Source organism: Mustela erminea, chromosome 12, assembly GCF_009829155.1.
Source record: "Mustela erminea isolate mMusErm1 chromosome 12, mMusErm1.Pri, whole genome shotgun sequence".
Taxonomy (NCBI): Eukaryota; Metazoa; Chordata; class Mammalia; order Carnivora; family Mustelidae; genus Mustela; species Mustela erminea.
In genome coordinates this window covers 36906317-36927358 of record NC_045625.1, presented here as the reverse complement: position 1 = coordinate 36927358, position 21042 = coordinate 36906317, and the positions used below count along the sequence as shown (strand labels likewise).

At 43.3% G+C, this 21042-nt stretch overlaps 2 protein-coding genes across 5 annotated transcripts in view; one reads left to right on the top strand and one right to left on the bottom strand.

Annotated features, from left to right (window-relative positions):
* Positions 1 to 21042, bottom strand: part of KIF24 (kinesin family member 24) — a 106040-nt gene that overhangs the window by 80784 nt on the left and 4214 nt on the right. Inside the window, exon 2 of one of the 4 annotated variants that reach the window (XM_032308363.1) lies at positions 16647 to 16746. In XM_032308363.1, the coding sequence (XP_032164254.1) occupies positions 16647 to 16657 (11 nt within the window). In that variant the 5' untranslated portion in view covers positions 16658 to 16746. Of the gene's footprint in view, positions 1 to 944; positions 1004 to 9574; positions 9920 to 16646; positions 16747 to 21042 lie in introns of those variants that run through there. The other 3 variants (XM_032308364.1, XM_032308365.1, XM_032308367.1) reach the window with 3 other exon arrangements.
* On the top strand, positions 9947 to 20905 carry NUDT2 (nudix hydrolase 2). The gene is made up of 3 exons (XM_032308385.1): positions 9947 to 10068; positions 18240 to 18380; positions 20321 to 20905. Exons 2-3 carry the CDS (start codon positions 18254 to 18256, stop codon positions 20635 to 20637), a joined length of 444 nt encoding a protein of 147 aa, XP_032164276.1. The 5' UTR covers positions 9947 to 10068; positions 18240 to 18253; the 3' UTR covers positions 20638 to 20905.

The window sequence follows — 21042 nt, the reverse complement described above, 5'->3', positions numbered from 1 at the left end:
ACTTAAAGTGAATTAAGTGGCTTTTAATGTGTATTCACATCATAAACTTTCAACCCATTCAGCTGTAGGACACACCAACAATGATCACTTTTTAGGGGATTGTTAACAAAGTCATTAGGGTCCACTGTACCATTAGAAATGTATATAATACAAACCCAACATTCCCAATCAATTTTCATTAAAATGTTTCTGTACCCCATGTTAGGCATAAGGTACCTAATAATAACATAAGCAATTCAGTATTATCATTGGAAGATTAAAAGGTGAATGATACAGCATACTTTTCCCCCAACAAGGGAGTTAGTTATTTCGAACTCTAGGGATTATTCTATCTATAGACCAGTGATCTCAACAGAAGACAAGTGATACTAAACAACTGCTCAAAACAACAGCTGCAAAGGAATGAGAATATATGACACTTAATGGAATTCTTAGGGCTAGATGTGGACTTTGTGATACCAATCATGTGAGTTATACCCAAAAGCAGTTTTTGAGAGATTATTTTTTCAGTGGAAAAAGAAAAGTTTCAAGTTTATGATTAAGTAGCTAATAGTTTGCAATTACTGCAATTTCTTTCCAAAGTCCCACTATGAGCTTATTAAGTTTCTAAGTTTGGTAAAAAGCATGGAAGCAATCACCTAAAAATAAACTTAACAAAACCGAACTCAGTTATCTGAAAACAGTACAAGTATTACTCTCTCTAAATACAGAGGTTTAATTTTTTAAGAATTTCCAGGAATAGGTGGTAACCAATGTTGGATTTAAATTCCGTGCTTTAATTTTAAAATCCTGGTCTAATCCAATTATAAATTGTCAGATTTTTGCTATTTTGCAGTTATAAAATAGTTTCAACAAAATATATCTTCATGTGTTTCACTGGAAGAATAACTATTATAATCAGTTTTTTTTAAAGATTTATTTTTAGGGGTGTTTGGGTCACTCACTCAGTTAAACAGCTGACTCGTTACCTGCTCTGGTCATGGTCTTGGAGCTCTGTGTGTGGCTCCACACTCAGCAGGAAATCTGAGGATTCTCTCTCCCCCTGCCTTCGCCCCTCCTGAGCTCAGGCATGTGCATGTGCTCTTTCTAATGAATAAATAGATCTTAGGGGAGAGAAAGATTTTATTTTTAAGTAATCTCTACACTGAATATAGGGCTCAAACTTATAATCCCAAGATGGAGAGTCACATGCTCCACTGTTTTTATAAATTACTAAATTACTAAAATGACATAGATTCTTTTAGTCAAAATTACATCCTTTTGGGAACTGTGGCCACAATTGGTACCAGGAATTATTTCTAAAGGATGATGCTGAAGTTTCAATATCACAAATCAATCAATGTGATACACTACATAAATACAAGAAAGGATAAGAACCATATGATGGAGACAAAGCAATGGACAAAGTACAGCATCCTTTCTTGATTAAAACTCTTCACAGTGTTGAGATAGAGGGTACATAACTCAGTATCATAAAAACCGTCTATGAAAAATCCACAGTGAGTATCATTCTCAGAGGGGAAAAACTGAGAGCTTTTCCCCTAAGGTCAGGAACACGGCAGGTATGTCCACTATTGCCACTGCTATTCAGGATAGTACTGGAAGTCCTAGCCTCAGCAGACAACAAAAAGAAATAAAAGGCATCTGAATCAGCAAAGAAGTCAAATCCTCACTCTTTCCAAATGACATGATACTTTATGTGGAAAACCCAAAAGACTCCACCCCAAAATTGCTAGAACTCACACAAGAATTCATAAAGTGGCAGGATATAACATCAATGCACAGAAGTCAGGTGAATCTCTATACTCCAACAATGAGACAAAAGAAAGAAAAATTAAGGAGTCGATCCCATTTACAATTGCAACCAAAACCATAAGATACCCAGGAATAAATATAACCAACGAGGCAAAGGATATGACTCAGAAAACTACAGAATACTCACGAAAGAAATTGAGGAAGACACAAAGAAATGGAAAAACACTCCACGCTCATGGATTGGAAGAATAAATATTGTTAAAATGTCTATGCTACCCAGAATAATCTATACATTCAATGCAATCTCTATCAAAGTATCATCAACTATTTCCACAGAACTGAACAAATAATCCTATAATTTGTATGGAACCAGAAAAGACCCTGATCTGAATAGCCAAGGGAATGTTGAAAAAGAAAACCAAAGCTGGTGGCATCACAATTCTGGACTTCAAGCTCTATTACAAAGCTGTAATCCTCAAGACAGTATGGTACTGGCACAAAAAAACAGACACATAGATCAATGGAAAAGAATAGAGAACCCAGAAATGGACCCTCAACTCTATGGCCAACTAATCTTCAACAAAGCAGGAAAGAATGTCCAATAGAAAAAAGACAGTCTCTTCAAAAAATGGTGTTGGGAAAATTGGACAGCCACATGCAGAAGAATGAAACTGGACCATTTCCTCACACCACACACAAAAATAGACTTAAAATGGATGAAAGACCTAAATATGAGACAGGAAGCCATCAAAATCCTTGAGGAGAATATAGGCAGCAACCTCATCGGCCTTGGCTGAAGCAACTTCTTGCTAGACATGTCCCCAAAGGCAAGGGAAACAAAGGCAAAAATGAATTATTGGGACTTCATCGAAACAAAAAGCTTTTACACAGCAAAGGAAACAGTCAACAAAACCAAAAGACAACCAACAGAATGGGAGAAGATATTGGCAACTGACATATCAGACAAATGGCTAGAATCGAACTATACAGAACTTATCAAACTCAACACCAAAGAACAAATAATCCAATCAGGAAATGGGCAGAAGACATGAACAGACATTTCTACAAAGAAGACATCCAAATGGCCAACAGACACATGAAAAAGTGCTCAATATCACTTAGCATCAGGGAAATACAAATCAAAACCACAATGAGATAAATCCTCACATCAGTCAGAACGGCTAAAACTAACCACTCAGGAAATGAGAGACGTTGGCAAGAATGAAGAGAAAAGGGGAACTCTCCTGCACTGTTGGTGGGAATGCAAGCTGGTGCAGCCACTCTGGAAAACAGTAGGGAGGTTCCTCAGAAAGTTGAAAATAAAGCTACCCTACAACCCAGCAATTGCACTTCTGGGTATTTACCCAAAAGATACAAATGTAGTGATCCAAAGGGGCACCTGCACCCCAATGTTTATAGCAGCAATGTCCACAAGAGCCCAGATGTCCACTGACAGATGAATGTTTAAAAAAAATGTGATATATATATATATATATATATATATGTATATATATACTAGAATATTACACCGCAATCAAAAAATGAAATCTTGTCATTTGCAACCAGGTGGATGGAACTAGAGAATATTATGCTAAGTGAAATAAGTCAATCAGAAAAGGAAAATTATCATATAATCTCACTGATAGGCAGAATTTAAGAAACAAGGCAGAGGATCATAGGGGAAGAGAGGAAAAAGATCAAACAAAATGAAACCAGAGAGGGAGACCAACTGTAAGAGACTCAATCTTAGGAAACAAACTGAGGGTTGGTGGAGGGGAGAGGGGTGGGGGATGGGAGGTGGTTGGGTGAGGGACACTGGGGAGGGTATGTGTTGTGGTGAGCGCTGGGTGTTGTATAAGACTGATGAATCACAGACCTGTACTCCTGAAACAAATAACATGAAAAAAAAAATCATGTAGAGTCCAACTAAAATTTTTCTTAGTCTTAGGGTTGTGAGTTTAAGCCCCAATGTGGGTGTAGAATACTTAAAAATAAATTTTTTTTTAAAGATTTTATTTACTTATTTGACAGAGAGAGATCACGAGTAGGCAGAGAGGCAGGCAGAGAGAGAGAGAGGAGGAAGCAGGCTCCTGCTGAGCAGAGAGCCTGATGTGGGACTCGATCCCAGGACCCCGAGATCATGACCTGAGCCGAAGGCAGCGGCTTAACCCACTGAGCCACCCAGGCGCCCTTAAAAATAAATTTTTAAAAATTAAGAAAAAATGATGCTGAAGAAGCAATGAATAAAGAATAATTCCATTCACCGGGATCTAAATTATTAAAATATGTAATTAATTGTGCTACCTAATTAATCTTCCAAGAGTTGTGATACAAGGTAATTATCACCTCCCTCTTTTAAAATAATGATACCAGGGCATAGATAATCAAAAACAGCTATATGAGGGGTGCCTGGCTGGCTCAGTTAGTTAAGCATCTGCCTTGGGCTCAGGTCATGATCTCAGGGTACTGGGATGGATCCCAGAGTCTGGCTCCCTGCTCAGCAGGGAGTCTGCTTCTCCCTCTGCTCATACCCCTCTACTACTTGTGTTCTCTCTCTCTCTCAAATAAATAAAATCCTAAAAAAACAAAAACAAAAACCAACTATATGAATTTGGTATGTTGGCTATGCAATTCTATGCCAATCAAATCTCAACACAAGCAGGTAACTAACTTAAAAGTCTGCTCCTCAGAGTGTCTGGGTTGCATAGTCAGTTAAATGGCTGCCTCCTGCTCAGGACATGATCCCAGAGAGCTGGGATGGAGCCTTGGTTTTGAGCTCTTGGCTCAGCGGGGAGCCTGCTTCTCCCTATCCCTCTGCTTATAGGTGTGCGCTCTCTCTGTTAAACAAATAAATACTTAAAAAAAAAAAAAAAAGACTGTTCCTCACTGCTGGTGAAACCTCACCTAGAGTCTTTCTGGCCCTAATATTGTACAATATTATTAGTTGGATGCTCCTAGAATTCCAGTGTAACTTTAGTTCACATCACAATAAAATCGACAATCTTATAGGTGTATTGCAGCAAAAAAACACGCTGGGATCATTATCAAAATGCTTCCATGATTAAGAATCTAAACTGCTCATCAGTAACCAAACTCATGACCTCTCCACAAAACTGCCCCTCCACCTTTTCTCCTTGATAGTGGCATGGGTGTGGGTAAATGACAATTATCATCCACCAGTGACTCAGCGTTAAAGTGAGAAGCATCCTAGATTACTTTCCTCTGCTTTAATCCCAAAATTAAGCAACAGGTTCAGTCTATTTAAAAACAAATACTTGTTAAATGTCCTCTCTCCATCCACGTTCCAACCACCACAGCTTTGGTGGTTCAGTCCCAGTACCTTTAACCTACATAACTACATGTCTCTTTAAACTGCTCTGCCTGCCTCCAGTTTTGCCCTCTCCAAACCAACTTCTACACTACGGTCGACCAGTGTTTAGAAAGAACAGTTATGACCATGACCCTTCTCTATCTAAAACCCTTCATTGTCATTCTGTCACCTTTCTAAAGGGCGAAGTTCAAGCTCCTTAGCATACCCACAAAGTTTCCTATGGTCCAGCCCCTCCTCTTTCCAGTTTAGTCAACTTCTTAGACTGTTTTCTCTGTGGATTTATTCATGTCGCGCTTTTAAATGGTCTCCTCCCATCTCATTAAACCTCATTTTACCTGCCTACTTCTTACCCAATGATTAAAGCATAAATGAGGTCTTTTCTGATCTCCTTGTATGTGGCTGGAAGTCCTTTATATGTCCATATCATACCTTTTGCATGTCTCTATCACTGCAGTTACATTCTGAAATAATTATCTATGAGGATGTCTATTTCCTCCACTAGAATATGTGATTTCCTTCTGGTAAAGGAATGTGTCTTATTCACTTTTTTAAAAAAGATTTTATTTATTTATTTGACAGACAGAGATCACAATTAGGCAGAGAGGCAGGCAGAGAGAGAGAGAGGAAGGGAAGCAGGCTCCCTGCTGAGCAGAGAGCCCAACGTAGGGCTCGATCCCAGGACCCTGGGATCATGACCTGAGCCAAGGGCAGAGGCTTTAACCCACTGAGCCACCCAGGTGCCCCTTATTCACCTTTTTTATCCCATTTCTAAAACAGTGTCTGGAAATAAGTAACATTCAATAATTATTTAATGAGTAAGTGAATAAATATCCCTATACTCTTTTTAAAACTATACAAAAGTATTTAATACCATTTATAGCTATAGGTGGTAGAAACTTTTGTATCAGGTTAATCTGATTGCTCAGGAAAATTCTATCAGAGTCGGTGCCCTGACTCACTGCTCCTCTGGCAATAAAATAAAACAAGATTGTATTTCTCAAATGAATTGCTATGGTCACAGCTCCAATAAGAACCTTCCATCCAGTCACTCAAGAAATCATTTTTGAGGGATGCCTGGGTGGTTCAGTTGGTTAAGCATCTGCCTTATGGTGGAAGACTGAGTTTCCCAATACAAATGGTACCTATTATTAGTTTATGCCTATTGAAGAGTCTTCTTGTTTAACAGGATATGAACATCAAAATCCTTAAGACAATAACTAGGGAAGTATGAGGTATGAGAAAAACTCTATTACTCATTTAACAAAAAATTCGTTGAGGATTTACTCTGCACAAATTATGAACAGGTTTAAAAAAAAATCATGAACAGGTTTGCTAATCCAAAAGAAAGTGGATTAATTGATCAGTTAATTTGTAAGGAACTGAGAAGAGATCAACATCTTACTTTACAAACAATGAAATGGCAGCCCAAAGAAACTGCTGTTTCTCCTAAACCGGAAGATGAGAAGATCATACCCTAGTTTGCCCCACAGACACTGTATTAAGACATATAACAGCTAAAGACTTAAATTAATAACATAAACCAAAAGCTTTTAATGAAATGCTATGTAGGCAGTACATTGATGTACTATGCTAAGAAAAATATAATATTTATATAAAGCCCTGATATAGTGCTTTGCACAGGGTAAATGCTCAATAAGTGGCAGCTATCAGTTTCAGCTGTACAGTCCTTGGAAGGTTGAACATGTGACGTTCACCTGACATCAATAACCAATTGCTTGAAGAAATGAACATTTTCCCAAAGAACACATATAGATGGCCAACAGACACATGAAAAGATCCTTAACATCAATAATATCAAGGAAATGCAAAGCAAAACCACAAAAATATATCACCTTACATCTGTTAAAATGGTTAAATTAAAAAAAACACAAGAAACAGCAAGTGTTGGTAAAGGGAGAAAAAGGAGTCTGGTGCACTGTTGGGAGGAATGCAAACTGGTGCATACGAATATGAATACAAAAACACTAATTTGAAAATAGGGGCATCTGGGTGGCACAGTCCGTTAAGCAACAGACTCTTGATTTCTGCTCAGGTCATGATCTCAGGGTTGTGAGACTGAACCCCACTTGGGCTCCGCACTGGGTGTGGAGCCTGCCTAAGATTTTCTTTCTCAGAAGGCCTGGGTGGTGTCAGCCTTCGGCTCAGGTCATGATGCAGGGTCCTTGCTCAGTGGGAAGCCTGCTTCTCCCTCTGCCTCCTGCTCCCCCCGTGCATGCTCTCTCTCGTGCACATGCGTCCTCTCTGACAAATACAATCTTTTTTTTTTTTTAAGGCTCCCTGCTGAGCAGAGAGCCCGATGCGGGTCTCGATCCCAGGACCCTGAGAGCATGACCTGAGCTGAAGACAGAGGCTTAACCCTCTGAGCCACCCAGTGCCCCTAACAAATACAATCTTTGTGGGGAGGGGAGTTTCTTTCTCCCTCCCTCACTGCCCCTCCCCCTCTCCTCTTTGCACATGCACTCTCTCAAAAGAAAAAAAAGTATATATGCATCCCTGTTTATTGCAGCATTATTTATTGCAGCATTACTTACAACAGCCAAGCAGCCCAAGTATTCATTCACAGATGAACATGTAAAGAAGATGGAAGAGATATACAATGGAATATTATGAAGCCATAAAAAAATGAAATCTTGCCATTTTGCAACAGCATGAATGGATCTAGAGGGTAAAAAGCTAAGTGAAATAAGTCAGATGGGGGCGCCTGGGTGGCTCAGTCGATAGATTTGCCTTTGGCTCAGGTCGTGATCCCAGGGTCCTGGGATCGAGCCTCCAGCTGGGCTCCCTGCTTGACGGGAAGGAAGCCTGCTTCTCCCTCTCCCACTCCCCCTGCTTGGGTTCCCTCTCTCACTATGTCTGTCAAATAAATAATCTTTAAAAAGAAAGAAAGAAAGAAAGAAGTCAGAGAAAGACAAATACTGTGTCACTTCACCCATATGTGCAACTTAAGAAACAAAAGGACAAAGAAAAGAGACAAACCAAAAAACTGACTCTTAAATACAGAAAATAAACTGATCGTTACCAGAGGGGAGGTGGGTGGGTGGAATGGGTGAACAGGTGAAGGGGATTAAGAGAACACTTATGAGCACTGAGTAATGTAGAGAATTGTCCAATCAGCATATTGTACATCTGAAACTAATGATACTGCATATTAACTATACTGGAATTTTCAAAAATAACCAGTTGCTTGACTAAGTTGATAGAGCCACAGGAATTCTAATCTAATTCAACACTTTGTGCTGGAAAAAGTGATGTCTAAAAGGGCTAAATGACTTGCAAAGCCAGCCACAGTAAGTGAATAGAGACAGAGCCAAAGACAAACCCTGAATCCCCAATCCAATTTCTATTACATGTCACAGATCTGCAGTTTAGCTATATGGTTGTGGTCAAACTTTGATAAGAAGATAATAATAACATAGCTGCTATACCTGACTTTTCCAATCCTTTTGTTAAAAACATCACTGAGCTACGAATTTCACATGAGAATCATCAACAATCCAGACTGGCCATATATAGTCTCATGAGTTGACAAAACGACAGCCTTGGCAATGCACTTCTGTCACGGACAGCTGACCAACGGATAGCTACCAGAACAGCTGCTACATGCACCTGAAGCACAGAGACTACAAGGAGAACACAAAGGAGAAAATGCTTCAAAACGTTTCACAGCACTCTTAAAATGTGACAATAGCTGTGGGTCACTAAGAAACTCCTGGCATTCAGCAAAAACAGAATGGTTTGTTTTAAGCAAAGATTCATTAAGGAGTTTAATAAAAGCACTGGGATATGAACACTAAAAGCCACAATGCCAGAAGAGTTGTAGCAGGCATTCCAAAAAGATTTTCCTTTTCACAAACAGTGGAAAGGCTCACGGTGGACTTTCTGGCCCTACCGAATATGAGATTAGGGTACCCTCCCTCTATTCCCATAAAAACAATAACAACAACAACAACAACAACAATAAACCCTCTAAATGGGAGGAAAAACAGGGCGGTGCACAGAGAGGAATCCAATCTATTTCTGGTGAATTAAATTCAACTCAACAAAAATTTCCTGAAAACTCTGTGTGTAAGACACTGGGAATGAAAGACGTCGCTCTGCCTCAAAGACCTCTAAATGATAAGGGAGGAACAAGGAGAATGGGGCTCACGGAAGTACACAAATAAGCCAAGGCCGAAGAGAAGTGCCCTAAGAAAGGTTCCACTCAGGGCCATCGGTTCAAAGGCAAGATTTCGAGACTCAGAAAGGCTCCGTGGGAGAAGGAGCACTCGAGAGAATCACTGAAGAAAAGGCAGAGATAAGGAGATGAAGGGTAGGAAAGCAGGCGAGCATTCGAACAACCAGGGAGGTCAACTCCCGGTTTCCTTGCAACCGGCGCCGCCTCTCGCGCTCGGCAGGCGTCCAGAGTGCCCTCTCCCGCGGGGCAGAGGCCTACCCCACTCTTCCCCGGTACTCCCCACCATTTCTCACCTCAGTGGCTTCCCAGGTCCCCCTCGGTCAACCCTGTCTGAAGACAGAAGACAATGCCGACAGGAGAGCCCCAAGTTGGCGGGCGTGCTGTCAACTCACCAGCTTTTGAGGCGCCGGCAGGGCTGCATCCCCATGGTAACGCCACCAAACGCGGGTTCGAACGCCCGCGCCGGCGCCCGCGCGCCGGCAGCCCCGCCTCATCCACCAATGGGCACCGGGGAAACTAGTTGACGTATGAGTCCTTCTTCTCCAGAAGACCAATCAGGGATCCGAGGAGGCAGTGGGCGTAACTCTCAAACTGCGTCTTTCAACCAATCGAACCGCTGAGTGAGGATCTCGCGAGTTCTAAGTGAAAGTATGGCATCTTTGAGGCGGGTGGAGGGGCCTTCTGCCCTATCCTGTTGGTCGCTCTAAGCGCAACCGAACCTTCGGGATTGGTCGTCGTACTTCCCCTTTTCCGTTCAAGGCCTGCCTCCTGCGGCCCTGGGCTTTGGGTGAGTAGTCTTAGAGAGGACCCCAAGGGTGCTCTTCTCCGCGGAGGAACTGAGAGTTGGAGCGATGGGAATCTGCAACTGAATAATTTCCCGTCGCTGCACCGTCAAGGGTGGACGCATCAGGCTGTCACTGAGGCGTGGGCTGGCCCGGCCCCGGCCGCTCGCAGGACCTTAGTTTTCCTGTGTCCAGGGAAAGGGGGAGGGTTATGTGGCTCTGAGCTTGCTGGCCCCTTGCTGATGGTGATGGGGTGGGACATCGGAATTCCAGAGTTCCGAGGTTAGCGACCGGCGGCCTCAGTTTCACTTTGTTGTTACCCTTTATACCCTGTCTACTTTCCAGAAGAGAATTTGTATTTTTTTTAAAAGATTTTATTTATTTATTTGACAGACAGCTCACAAGTAGAGAGGAGGAAGCAGGCTCCCTGCTGAGCAGAGAGCCTCCATGCGGGGCTCGATCCCAGGATCCTCGGATCATGACCTGAGCCGAAGGCAGAGAGGCTTTAACCCACTGAGCCACCAGGGCACCCCGAGATTTTGTATGTTCTAATGGCTTCATCTGTTGAACTGATGATATCATGGCAATTATAGCAGTAGTTTAAAAAAAAAATCACACGAGAGCCCCACCACCTAAAACAAAACTTACTTTTCCTTTGCTATGGCCTGGTTTGGCACCTATGTATTTGTTATTGTATCTCTGAAAGAAAGGAGAGAGGGAGAGATAGAAAATAAACTGAATGCAATCAAATAGCCAAATGTAAAACGCTAATACAGCGTCGAGGTTAAGAGCAATAATGTTGGAAGTTAGGCAGAGCTGCTTTCCTTTTTCCTCTTCTGCAAAATCGTGGTAAAGGGTTGTTGTGAAAATTAAGTGAAATAAGGAAAGTAAAGCACGTGGCACAATGCCTCAAAAAATGGTACCTATTACCTTCATAATAGAAACAAATATAGTAGCTCACAAGGCCAGTAGACTTAACTGCAAGTACCCAATTTAGCTTAGAACTTGTCAGAGAAATAATAAAGGCAAACCATTTTTCAAAAGAGTGGAATTTCTTCCTAGTACTTATATTGAAAGAAATGTATCTTGTATTTTATGCATAAGGAATATAATGGTGTGGTGAGCAGTTTTGCTGGAAATATGAAAAACCATTTCTTGATTCAACTATCAATAGAAGGTAAGAGCGTGCCAGAAGCTTCCTGATGACCTTTGATGATAACAGGGGTGAAAGTGACTCATATATGCTCTGTACTTCTGATATGTCAGATCCTATGTATGTGTTTTTAATTTTAAACTCTACAACAATCATGTAAAGTAGAAGTTACCCTCATTTTACAGATTGGGAAAATGAGCCTTAGAGAAGTATTTTGCTTAAAGTAATATAACTGTTGAATTAGGGAGCTGGGTCTTTCTCACTGCAAAGCTAGCCCTGCTTTTCCATGTTTTAACTTTCTGAAGGAGGATAAAATCCTTTGACTACCAGATGCACAGGCAGACTACCCAAGTGGAGGGAGGTGACTTGCAGATGTTTCTACGGTGGGAGCAAAATCTTTCTCCAGTGGTTAATTTTCACCTTTGGAAATGAAGAGATAGAACGAGATGATCCCTGAGCATCATTCCATCCTTTCATTTACCTTGTGGGTAGTCAACAGCATTTCAAATTCATCTTTTCCCAAACAAATCAGTAGCTTACTTTCTACTCCCTGTTCCACCAACTTCTCTAGTCACCCAAACCAAACAACCCCTCTCTCTCTCTTTCTTTCTCCCTCCTCCTCCCCCGCCCCTCTTCCTTGGACAATGAAACATTAGATACTGTTGGTTTTCTCTTTGAGATATCTCTCAAATTCATCCCTTCCTCTCCTTTCTCCGGGTCTCTGCCTTAATTTAACTCTGTATTATTTGTCATCTGGACTGTTGTCAATAAGCTTGTTAGTTGGTCTTCCTGACTGCAATCTTCTAATCTATTCTCCACCTTCCTTGCTGTCCCAATGTCTTTTTTTTTTTAAGATTTTATTTTTATTATTTATTTGACAGAGAGAGAGACACACACTGAAAGAGGGAACAGGAGCAGAGGGAGTGGGAGAGGGAGAAGCAGACCTCCCACCAAGCAGGGAGCCCAATGTGGGGATCGATGTGGAGCTTGATCCCAGGACCCCAGGATCATGACCTGAGCTGAAGGCAGATGCTTAACGACTGAGCCACCCAGGCACCCTGCCAGAATGTCTTTGTAAAATGTCAGTCTGACCATATTGCCAGCCCTGCCTAAAACCAGTCAAAAGCTACTCCTCATTGCCAAAGAATATAAACTAAACTGTTATCATTGGAATGTCATTTTGTTCTTAAAGGTCTTTGCCCACACTCCTCCCTTTGCTTGGAATGCCCCTTGCCTGCACCGTTATTCTGCCTGGTAAATTCCTAGCCATCCATCAGAATCCTTATGGGGTGCCCCTTTGACCCAAAGATAGTCACTTTTTTTTTGCTTCCTTTCCATCTTACACATACCTCAAGGGAGCTCAAAATAAACTGGCAACTTGTCTAAGTCCCTTCCACTTTCATGAGGCTGTGAACCCCTTAGAAAGTGGGGCTTTATAATGGCTTCATATCCACTCTTCAATCCTGTCACACTGCTTGTCAAGTGGGACACACTCAACAGATGTTAGATGAGTAAGTAAATCCCTTCAGGCTCTAATATTAGAATTCCCCATGTTTGCTTTCTAGAATTGTACAGCAGATGGCACTAATAGGCCACTTAACAGATCCCCTTTATGAGGAATGATTTCTGTTCCAACCTTGTCTGACTTTGGCCTCATCCTAGAAGCCAATATTTATGCCATTACAGGTGAAATCTCCTGTTTCTGCCCTCAGCCAAATAGTAAAGATAGCAAGATGACTCAGCAGGTTGGTTTCTATGAGAAAAGAGAGTGGCAGATGTCCAGGAAATGGTCCAATTGAGAGGGCATTTTCTTTGTTTCAGTTTATTCATAGTAGTTGGGAGCTTTTTCCTTTTTCTCTTTTTGTCGTTGTTTTTATAAGAAGGAACTTTATTCACAAATGGGCACCTCATTTCTGTTCAATCCTTTGCAAGGGAGGGAGTTGGAGAATCAGAAAAGACCATTATGATGTGGGAAGAGAGGGCAAACCGAGCAGTCAGAGCCGCTTATTTGTAGGCCGGCAGAGTTGGCCTTGCCTCGGCAACTTTCCTGGATACCAGCATGCTAAATTAGTTGCTTGTGTGCTTGTCCAAGGCTGGCATTTAAAGGTATTCCCATCACTTGGTTCTTTGGAACCCCCAGGCTACCTGATACGGGTTTTGAACATGTGATAGAGGTTCCTTCTTCCCAGAGAAAAAGCAGAGGACGCATAGAAACTCTTATCAGATAGGCAAAGTTTCGGGGCCTCAGGCTATACTTTACCTCTCCAGGGTCAACTCTGGGCATCAGGACCTTCATCTACACACCCTCCCTCCTTCCACCGCCCCAACTAAAACTGGTCCTGTAGAAAGGATTCCAGCCAGGTACCTTAAAAATCCTCAATGCAAATATAGATCAAAGACTGGGAATTTCAGAACTGGAAATAATTTTATAAATTATTTGTGTGTCCTCTCTCCGGACCATTTGTGCCCTAAGGCCTGCTTTTTCATCTTAAGCAGAACTGAGGAAGGGGGAAAAATACACACTTTGGAGTTAGGCTTACTTGGATTCAAATCTTGCCATCCACAGGCTGGCTATGCGCTTGGGCTACTATTTTAACCTTTTTGAGTCCTAGTTTCCTCATCCAAAACTGGAGACGATCCTGCTTATGATGAAGATTTGTCTTAAGCATTTAAAATACACAGGTGAAGAACCTGGCACAGTGTAGCTGGCCCAGTGGGGACGCTTCATTGATAACATGGTGGCATGAAACCATTTCTGCAAAAGGGATTTTAGATTATAAGGAACACGCTGTGAGGATTTGGGGAGGTCTTTCTGTATCTAAAGTATATTTGTGAGGGCTTTGGGGGCTGAGCTATGCTTGCAGTTGCACACTGATTAATTTGATGAAAACACTGGAACACAACATATCAGTACAGCCATTTATCTGTGAATTATTTTTTGGCACCTAGGTTCTGAATCTCCTACGCTGTAAGGGAAATGTATATTTAGAGAAAGGCAAGAGCACTTTTCCTTAGCTTCTGGAACCTTCTGATGACATTGAGGAGTTTTTTTGTTCAGGGTTTTTTTTTTTTAACCACCTAAGGCACTTTGCCACTTTTCTGAAGTGTGAATTGCCTGCTGTCAGCCTGGAGTTCTCATCTCTGCAATCCTGGCTGCAAGCACATTTGCATATTGGATGCTGTGTTCTTTAACCCCCTGAGGTTTGAATCCACTTGGAGCATGCGTGATGTGTGTCTGTGTGTGTGTATGTGTGTGTGTTTCTCTATAAGCTGGCTCCTTTCAAACCCCAGGACAGTTTCATTCTTGGTCTCCAGAAAAACAGAAAACCTACAACAATAGCTCCATTGACTTTTATGTAAATGGCACTCTTCAGGAAAACACTGGGCTGTTTCCCAAAATCCCAGAACATACCCTGAGCATTTGTTTGAGTGGGATGTGGGGAGAGTGTTCTGTTGAGTCCATGAACATCTGTTGCAAGCTGCTGTGCTGGGTCCCAAGGAGAGAGAGTGCGTAGTCTGGCTCTTCCCTGCCAAAGGTACAGACTGAGACTTACCAGACTAGGTATTAGGTTTGTGCTGGCTTTGTACTGTGTCCACTTGGCTAAGTTGGAACTGTGTTTCTCAGGATTCCCTTCCTATATGGTTCCAAGTTAGGGTCAACCTCAGGAAAATTGTGTGCAAGATTTGGAAAGCTGAAGTAAAGTAGCAGCCAGCACACCATGAAGGACAGAACAGGATACCAAGCATGTGCAGTGCCTCCCTTTGGATGCTGTTGTGCTGGTGCCCTCTAGTCTTAGATCCCTAAGCTTATCTAGGAATCCAGCATTCATTCCATGAGACTCTACACAAAGCAGGAACAAGGTGCCCTTCATCTGGAACTTGCTAATACTTAATAAGCATTTTGATAGGAGGGAAGGGGATCAGGTACCTGTTTTTACCTGAACCAGAACCAGTAATTTGAAATCTTTGTCTGCCAGTTCTGTGGTGACAGGGTGTTGCTTTCTGGTTTCCAGAATGGGAAAAGTTCTTGGCATAAATAGGGAGACCAGGAAACTAGAATATAATGTTTAAAAAAGCCTGCTCCTAGGGCATCTGGGTGGCTCAGTCAGTTAAGTGTCTGCTTTCCACTTAGGTCATGATCTCAGGATCCTAGGATTGAGCCCCATGTGTGGCTCCCTGCTCAGTGGGGAGTCTGCTTCCTCTCCCCTCCCCTCCCTGCTCATGCTTGAGCACGCTCACTCTCTCTCTCTTTCTCTCTCAAATAAATAAATAAATAGATTTTTAAAAAGGCCTGTTACCAATTTATATGTGAATTTTTAAACAGGATTGTGTTATACATTTTATGCTGAACCAGACTTTTTTCACTTGTCTAAAAGTATATCTGAAAATCTTTTAAAAGCAGCGCATTTGGCTCTACCTTATTTTTTAAAAAGATTTCGTTTATTTGAGAGAGAGAGAGTGAGAGAGCAGGAGGGAGGAACAGAGAGAGAGAAGTAGGCTCCGGGCTGAGCAGGGATTTCCCAGACGTGGGGTTCTATCCCCAGACCCTGGACCATGAACTGAGCAGAAGGCAAACAACCAACAGAGCCACCCAGGGGCCCCCAGGCTCATCTTGACTGAGTAACAGCAAGGGAGCTGCAGCAAGGTGATTACCTCCAGCTCCAGCCTTGCATCAGCTCTGCTATCTGTCCACCAGTGCCTTCTTTGGCCTTGGAATTGTACAGATGAGGCCCAACTGATTTGAATCTTTTCCTGCCTAGCCCATTGTCCTAGGCTTTTGCTACATTTGAGACACCTTATTTTCTTTCAGTCCTGCCATCCCACCTTGGGGCCTTTGCCCATACTGTCCCCTCCACCTGGGACACACTTTCTCCCTCCTTCCCATTGCCAACTTATCTTTTACTACTCCTTACTTCTCTGTTCAAACATCTCTTATTCCAGGAAGCCTTCCTTGATCCATCAGACAAGGTCAGGTTACGAATCGCACATTTTTCCTTTGTAGCACATTCCTTATTGGCGATTATTTTTTAATCTGCTTAATTATTTTTAAAATCTGCCTCTTCCAGGGCACCTGGGTGGTGCAGTTGGTTAAGTGTCCAACTCTTGGTTTCAGCTTAGGTCATGATCTCAGGGTTGTGGGATCAAGCCCCAGGATGGGATCTGAGCTCAGCATGGAATCTGCTTAAGATTCTTTACCCCTTCCTACCCCCTGCCAGCTCATGTGCACGTGCTTTCTCTCTTTCTCTCTCTCAAATAAATAAATCTTTAAAAAAAAAATCTGCCTCTCCCATTAGAATATAAACTGCTTAAGAGCAAAGGCCTAGCACAGTACTTATTACATAGTCAGTACTCAATAAATATTTGTTGACTGAACCAATGACATTTTCTTTAGCAAGGCTTACATAAGAGATCTTCCATATTCTCTGTTACCTTGATGACATGCCCCCTTCAGATGATGCATTGTTTTTTCACTTCTGCAGATATTCCTGCTCTTTCCCTTTCTGTCTTTTGTTGGTAGTGGTGTTCTTTTCTGAAATGGAATGAAAAGTGACTGAAATGGAAGGAAGTAACCACTTCTCCCTGGATGGGAAAGAGTCACCTGGGTGGCTCAGTCGGTTAAGCATCTGCCTTCAGCTCAGGTCATGATCTCAGTGTCCTGGGATCGAGTCCCATATCGGGCTCCCTGCTCACAGGGAGCTTGCTTCTCCCTCTCCCTCTGCTCGTGCTTTCTCGCTATCTCTCTCTCAAATAAATAAAATCTTTAAAAAAAAAAAAAAAAGGGTAACTAAAATGAAAAAGACTAAAAATTTTCAGTCTTTACTGAATTGCTGATTGTAAAATTAATAAATGTTCTCTGTGAACTTCCAAACGATACAGAGGTATAGGGACTAGCAAATGAAAGTCTTGCCATAATCTTATCCTCCAGAAAATACTATCAATAATGTGTATCCTTCCAGACATTTTCCTATGCCTATTGAAACCTACTGGGTGCTTTTTAGATGCCAGGCACTGTTCGAAAGCTTTACAAAACTTAACTTTACAAAAGTTAAGTCATGTGATCCTCACCGCAACCCTTTGAGGTAGAACTGTTACTATCCTGTCTCACAGCAGAGGAAACAGGCTTAGGAGCTAATCACACAGTGAGTAAGTGGCAAAGTCAGAACTTAACCCTAGGTTGCAGAGTCACACTCTTGATCACTATGCTAGTGTGCTTCTCACTGGTGGGAAAGAGACTTACTATTGTGTGTGCCTTTTTATACTTTGCATTTTGTACCATGTGAATGTCTAACATTCTAAAACATGGATAAAAGACTAAAAATAAATAACAAAATGTTTTTAGTACACAATATACAACATCAATAACAAAAATGTTTTTAGTACACCAAGCTCCCTTTCCTAAGTGAGCCCTCAGGCCATCAGAAACCCCATCGTTGGAGTCTCTGTCCCTCAGACTCAGGCTGGAGGCTGAGGGAAATGGGACCATGGGTTTGAGGATGATGTTCTTCATCTTACCCATTCCCAGCATCTCTCCAGATTCAGTGGGTTTGCCTCTGAGGACCTCTGGTCTCCTAAGACACACTTGACAGCCCTGAGCGGTAGAGGGCAGGGTCCTACCATCACTCACAAATCAGTCCCTGATTTCTGGTTTCCCTACACTGGTCCTTGGAATGCTGCCTTTTTCTGTAGTTGATGAGGTCTCCATTAGCTGATCTGTGCTACTCCCCAGCACCAGAGGCTGCCTCCAGGATGGATCCTCCTGTTTTTTTGTTTTGTTTTGTTTTGTTTTGTTTTTAAAGATTTTATTTATATGACTGAGAGAGATCACAAGTAGGCAGAGAGGCAGGCAGAGAGAGAGGGGAAGCAGGCTCCCTGCTAGGTGGGGAGCCTGATATGGGGCTCGATCCCAGAGCCCTGAGATCACGACCCGAGTCAAAGGCAGAGGCTCAACCCACTGAGCCACCCAGGTGCCCCGATCCTCCTGTTTTGTGTAACTTCCTAATGTTTCCCATCTTCTTCATTAAGTCCTCAGATAGACCATGGCCCTGAGAGCATGTGGCTTGATCATCTTCCGAAGATGCCTCATTCCCACGGTGGACAAACCTGCAATTGAGTTCCTACTACTGCAGGCATCAGACGGCATTCATCACTGGACTCCTCCCAAAGGTGCAAGGCAGAAGGGTTGGCTCTCGAGAAAGTGCCAAACATTGCTTGGAAAGCTACCCTATCAGGCCCCCCATAAAGCTTACATCCCAGTGACTGTGCAGTAGGAGGGGGTAGGGTGGGCAGGAGCTTTTGATCCTTTCTGACATACAGAAAGGACCTGACATGCCAGGTCGGAGCTGGAAATACAACTCTGAATCCCAGGGCAGAAGCAGCGTGTGTGTGTGTGTGTGTGTGTGTGTGTGTGTGTGTGTGTGTGTGTTTCACTGGAGTGCCAGCCTTTGTGGTAAATGGCTGGGTAGGAGAAAAGGCCTTGACCTTGGGGTCAAGTCATTACTGGATTACAGGTCAGGAGCCCTGAATGAGCAACCCATTGAGAAGGGAGCGGGGACTTTAAAGGGGAGTGCCGTGGGAGAGGGGTGAACAAGGATCCAGCATTGGAGGAAAATGAGGAAAGGGGAATAGGAAATAGACTTTGCACATTTGTGTTTCACTAAGGAGAAATAAGGTGAAAGAGAGGGACAGAAGTGTCACAAATACTATGAATAGGAATGTTCACACTTGTCTCCTGATCGCCAAAGTCATATTGCATAGTACCTCTCACTGAAAGATTTCAAAGGACCTCTCTAGATTTTGTCCTGCTTGGGCCTGGAAAGATGTTATCAAGTTCACACTTCTGGGTAGAATGGAGCACAGATACTGTCGGGAAGGGCATGTTCACAGATTCCCCACATTTCTGAGGGCAGATGGGGCATCAGGATCAGTGTCACCTCTCACCACCAACACCCCTTTTTCCCCGCCCCCCATGCAGTACCTCTCTGGCTTTGTGTACACCACTACATGAGGTTCTGTACAGAGAAGATTCCCTAGAAGCCAGGAACTAGGTTAGGTTTTTAAGTCCTGACTTCTGGTTGCTTTCTGTGGGAGCTTTACAGCAGCCCCTCTGGCTCAGGGCACTGCTATGAGAACCCTGAGAAGGAGGAGAGCTAGAATATAGGCCTGTCCCTGAACCAAGAAGGGAAGAGCTAACAATTCCTGCTCCCCAGGAGCTCCTGAACCAGGAGGCCCCCAGCAACTCACTGGAACCATGTGTTGACAGAGGCTGCCAGACCCCTCCCTGTCCTTCTTGGCCCCTTCAGGCAGGCTGAGAATTTGTGGGAAGGGCCTAGAGGCAAAACTACGGGCTGCTCCCAGTCTGCAGAGCTTCAGGCTCTCCTAGAACAGTTTCCTGGCAGCTGTCTCCTTGGGTTTGGATCTTGCCAACAAATTTTCTTAAAACTGGCTCTCAGCTTGTGTCCTTAGTCTGCGTTCCCATCAGGAATTTCCCTGTGAAACTGGAATCTGGCCTTGCTCAGTTAAAAAGATGAAAACAATTTGGAAAAGCCTTGATAGCTACTTGGAAACAGCTGCCGGTGCCGCAGTGCAGGGCTTGGAGCCTGTCTGTTGGCCCTGGGACTTTGGGGACCAACTAAGACAGTGTTAAGTCCTCACTGCAGATTGTAGGCAAAGTGCTCCCTCTTCAGCCAACTCCTGTCTGCCAAGAAGGGACTGCTCCTCCTTCAGAAAGCCAATTTAAGGTCTCCAGGGGAAAGGTCTCCCTGAGAACATGGGATGAGGAGAGCTCCAAAGGATAAGAAAGCGAAGGTCTGAGGGAGGCCATCTCTCTCACCACTGAAGAGCCGTCTTCTAGACTAGACCTGCCAAACACATGGTCTGTTTAACCCTCTGCAGAGAAGATGGGGTGCGGAGGAGGACTTGTCCAGACACGACCCACTCTGTGCCCCACTCCTAGGTATGTTAGGATATCACCCATCTCTAGGCCCCCTGTAGCCTAGCAATATCTAGAAAAGTCAGCAAAGACCCATCTTTAAATCATCAGACCTGCGAATTCCACCTTTGCTGAAGATTATCTCCTACTCCTTTTCCTCTTGTTTCCTAACCAGGCCATGTGGAACCAGGAGAGAATGACTTGGAAACAGCCTTGCGGGAGACTCAGGAGGAAGCAGGCATAGCGGCAGACCAGCTGACAATCATTGAGGGCTTCAGAAGGGAGCTCAGATATGTGGCCTGGGAGAAGCCAAAAACAGTCATCTACTGGCTGGCCGAGGTGAAGGACTACGATGTGGAGATCCGACTCTCCCGAGAGCACCAAGCCTACCGCTGGTTGGGGCTGGACGAGGCCTGCCAGTTGGCTCAGTTCAAGGAGATGAAGGCAGCTCTCCAAGAAGGACACCAGTTTCTCTGCTCCACAGCATCCTGAGCTGACCAGAGCAGAGTCATTTACCTCAGGAGGATCCTCGAGGGCCTCCCGAGATGAACACTGTCAGCTCCGGGGAAGGTTGTGTGGGTCTTGGGCTCAATGTAGCCAAGAACAGATCACTGAGTAAAATCAGCTGAGAACTTTCAGAGGAGAGCAAACAAAAGCCTCAGCTGGGTGCAAAGAAGGCAAATGAGCAGTTTAAAAAAAGAAAAAAGTCTAGGTGCTCTAATGCGTTCTTGTATTTTATAAATAAACTTCAGGCAGCTTCTCTGTCCCTCTCACCTGTTGTCTTTATTTCTTGGACTCTTGCCCGTGGTGGGGAGAAAGAGTAAAATGGAGCTCTGACCTTAGCAAGCGGGAATCCTGTGTCCACACACTGTGCCCCAGAGAAGCTAAGGGAGGAGT

Bases quoted from the DNA above. Each gene is read 5' to 3' on its own strand.
- NUDT2 (XM_032308385.1), top strand. From the start codon at position 18,254: ATGGCCCTGAGAGCATGTGGCTTGATCATCTTCCGAAGATGCCTCATT. The intron at 18,381-20,320 runs GTGCAAGGCAGA...TTTCCTAACCAG, and splicing joins TCACTGGACTCCTCCCAAAG to GCCATGTGGAACCAGGAGAG.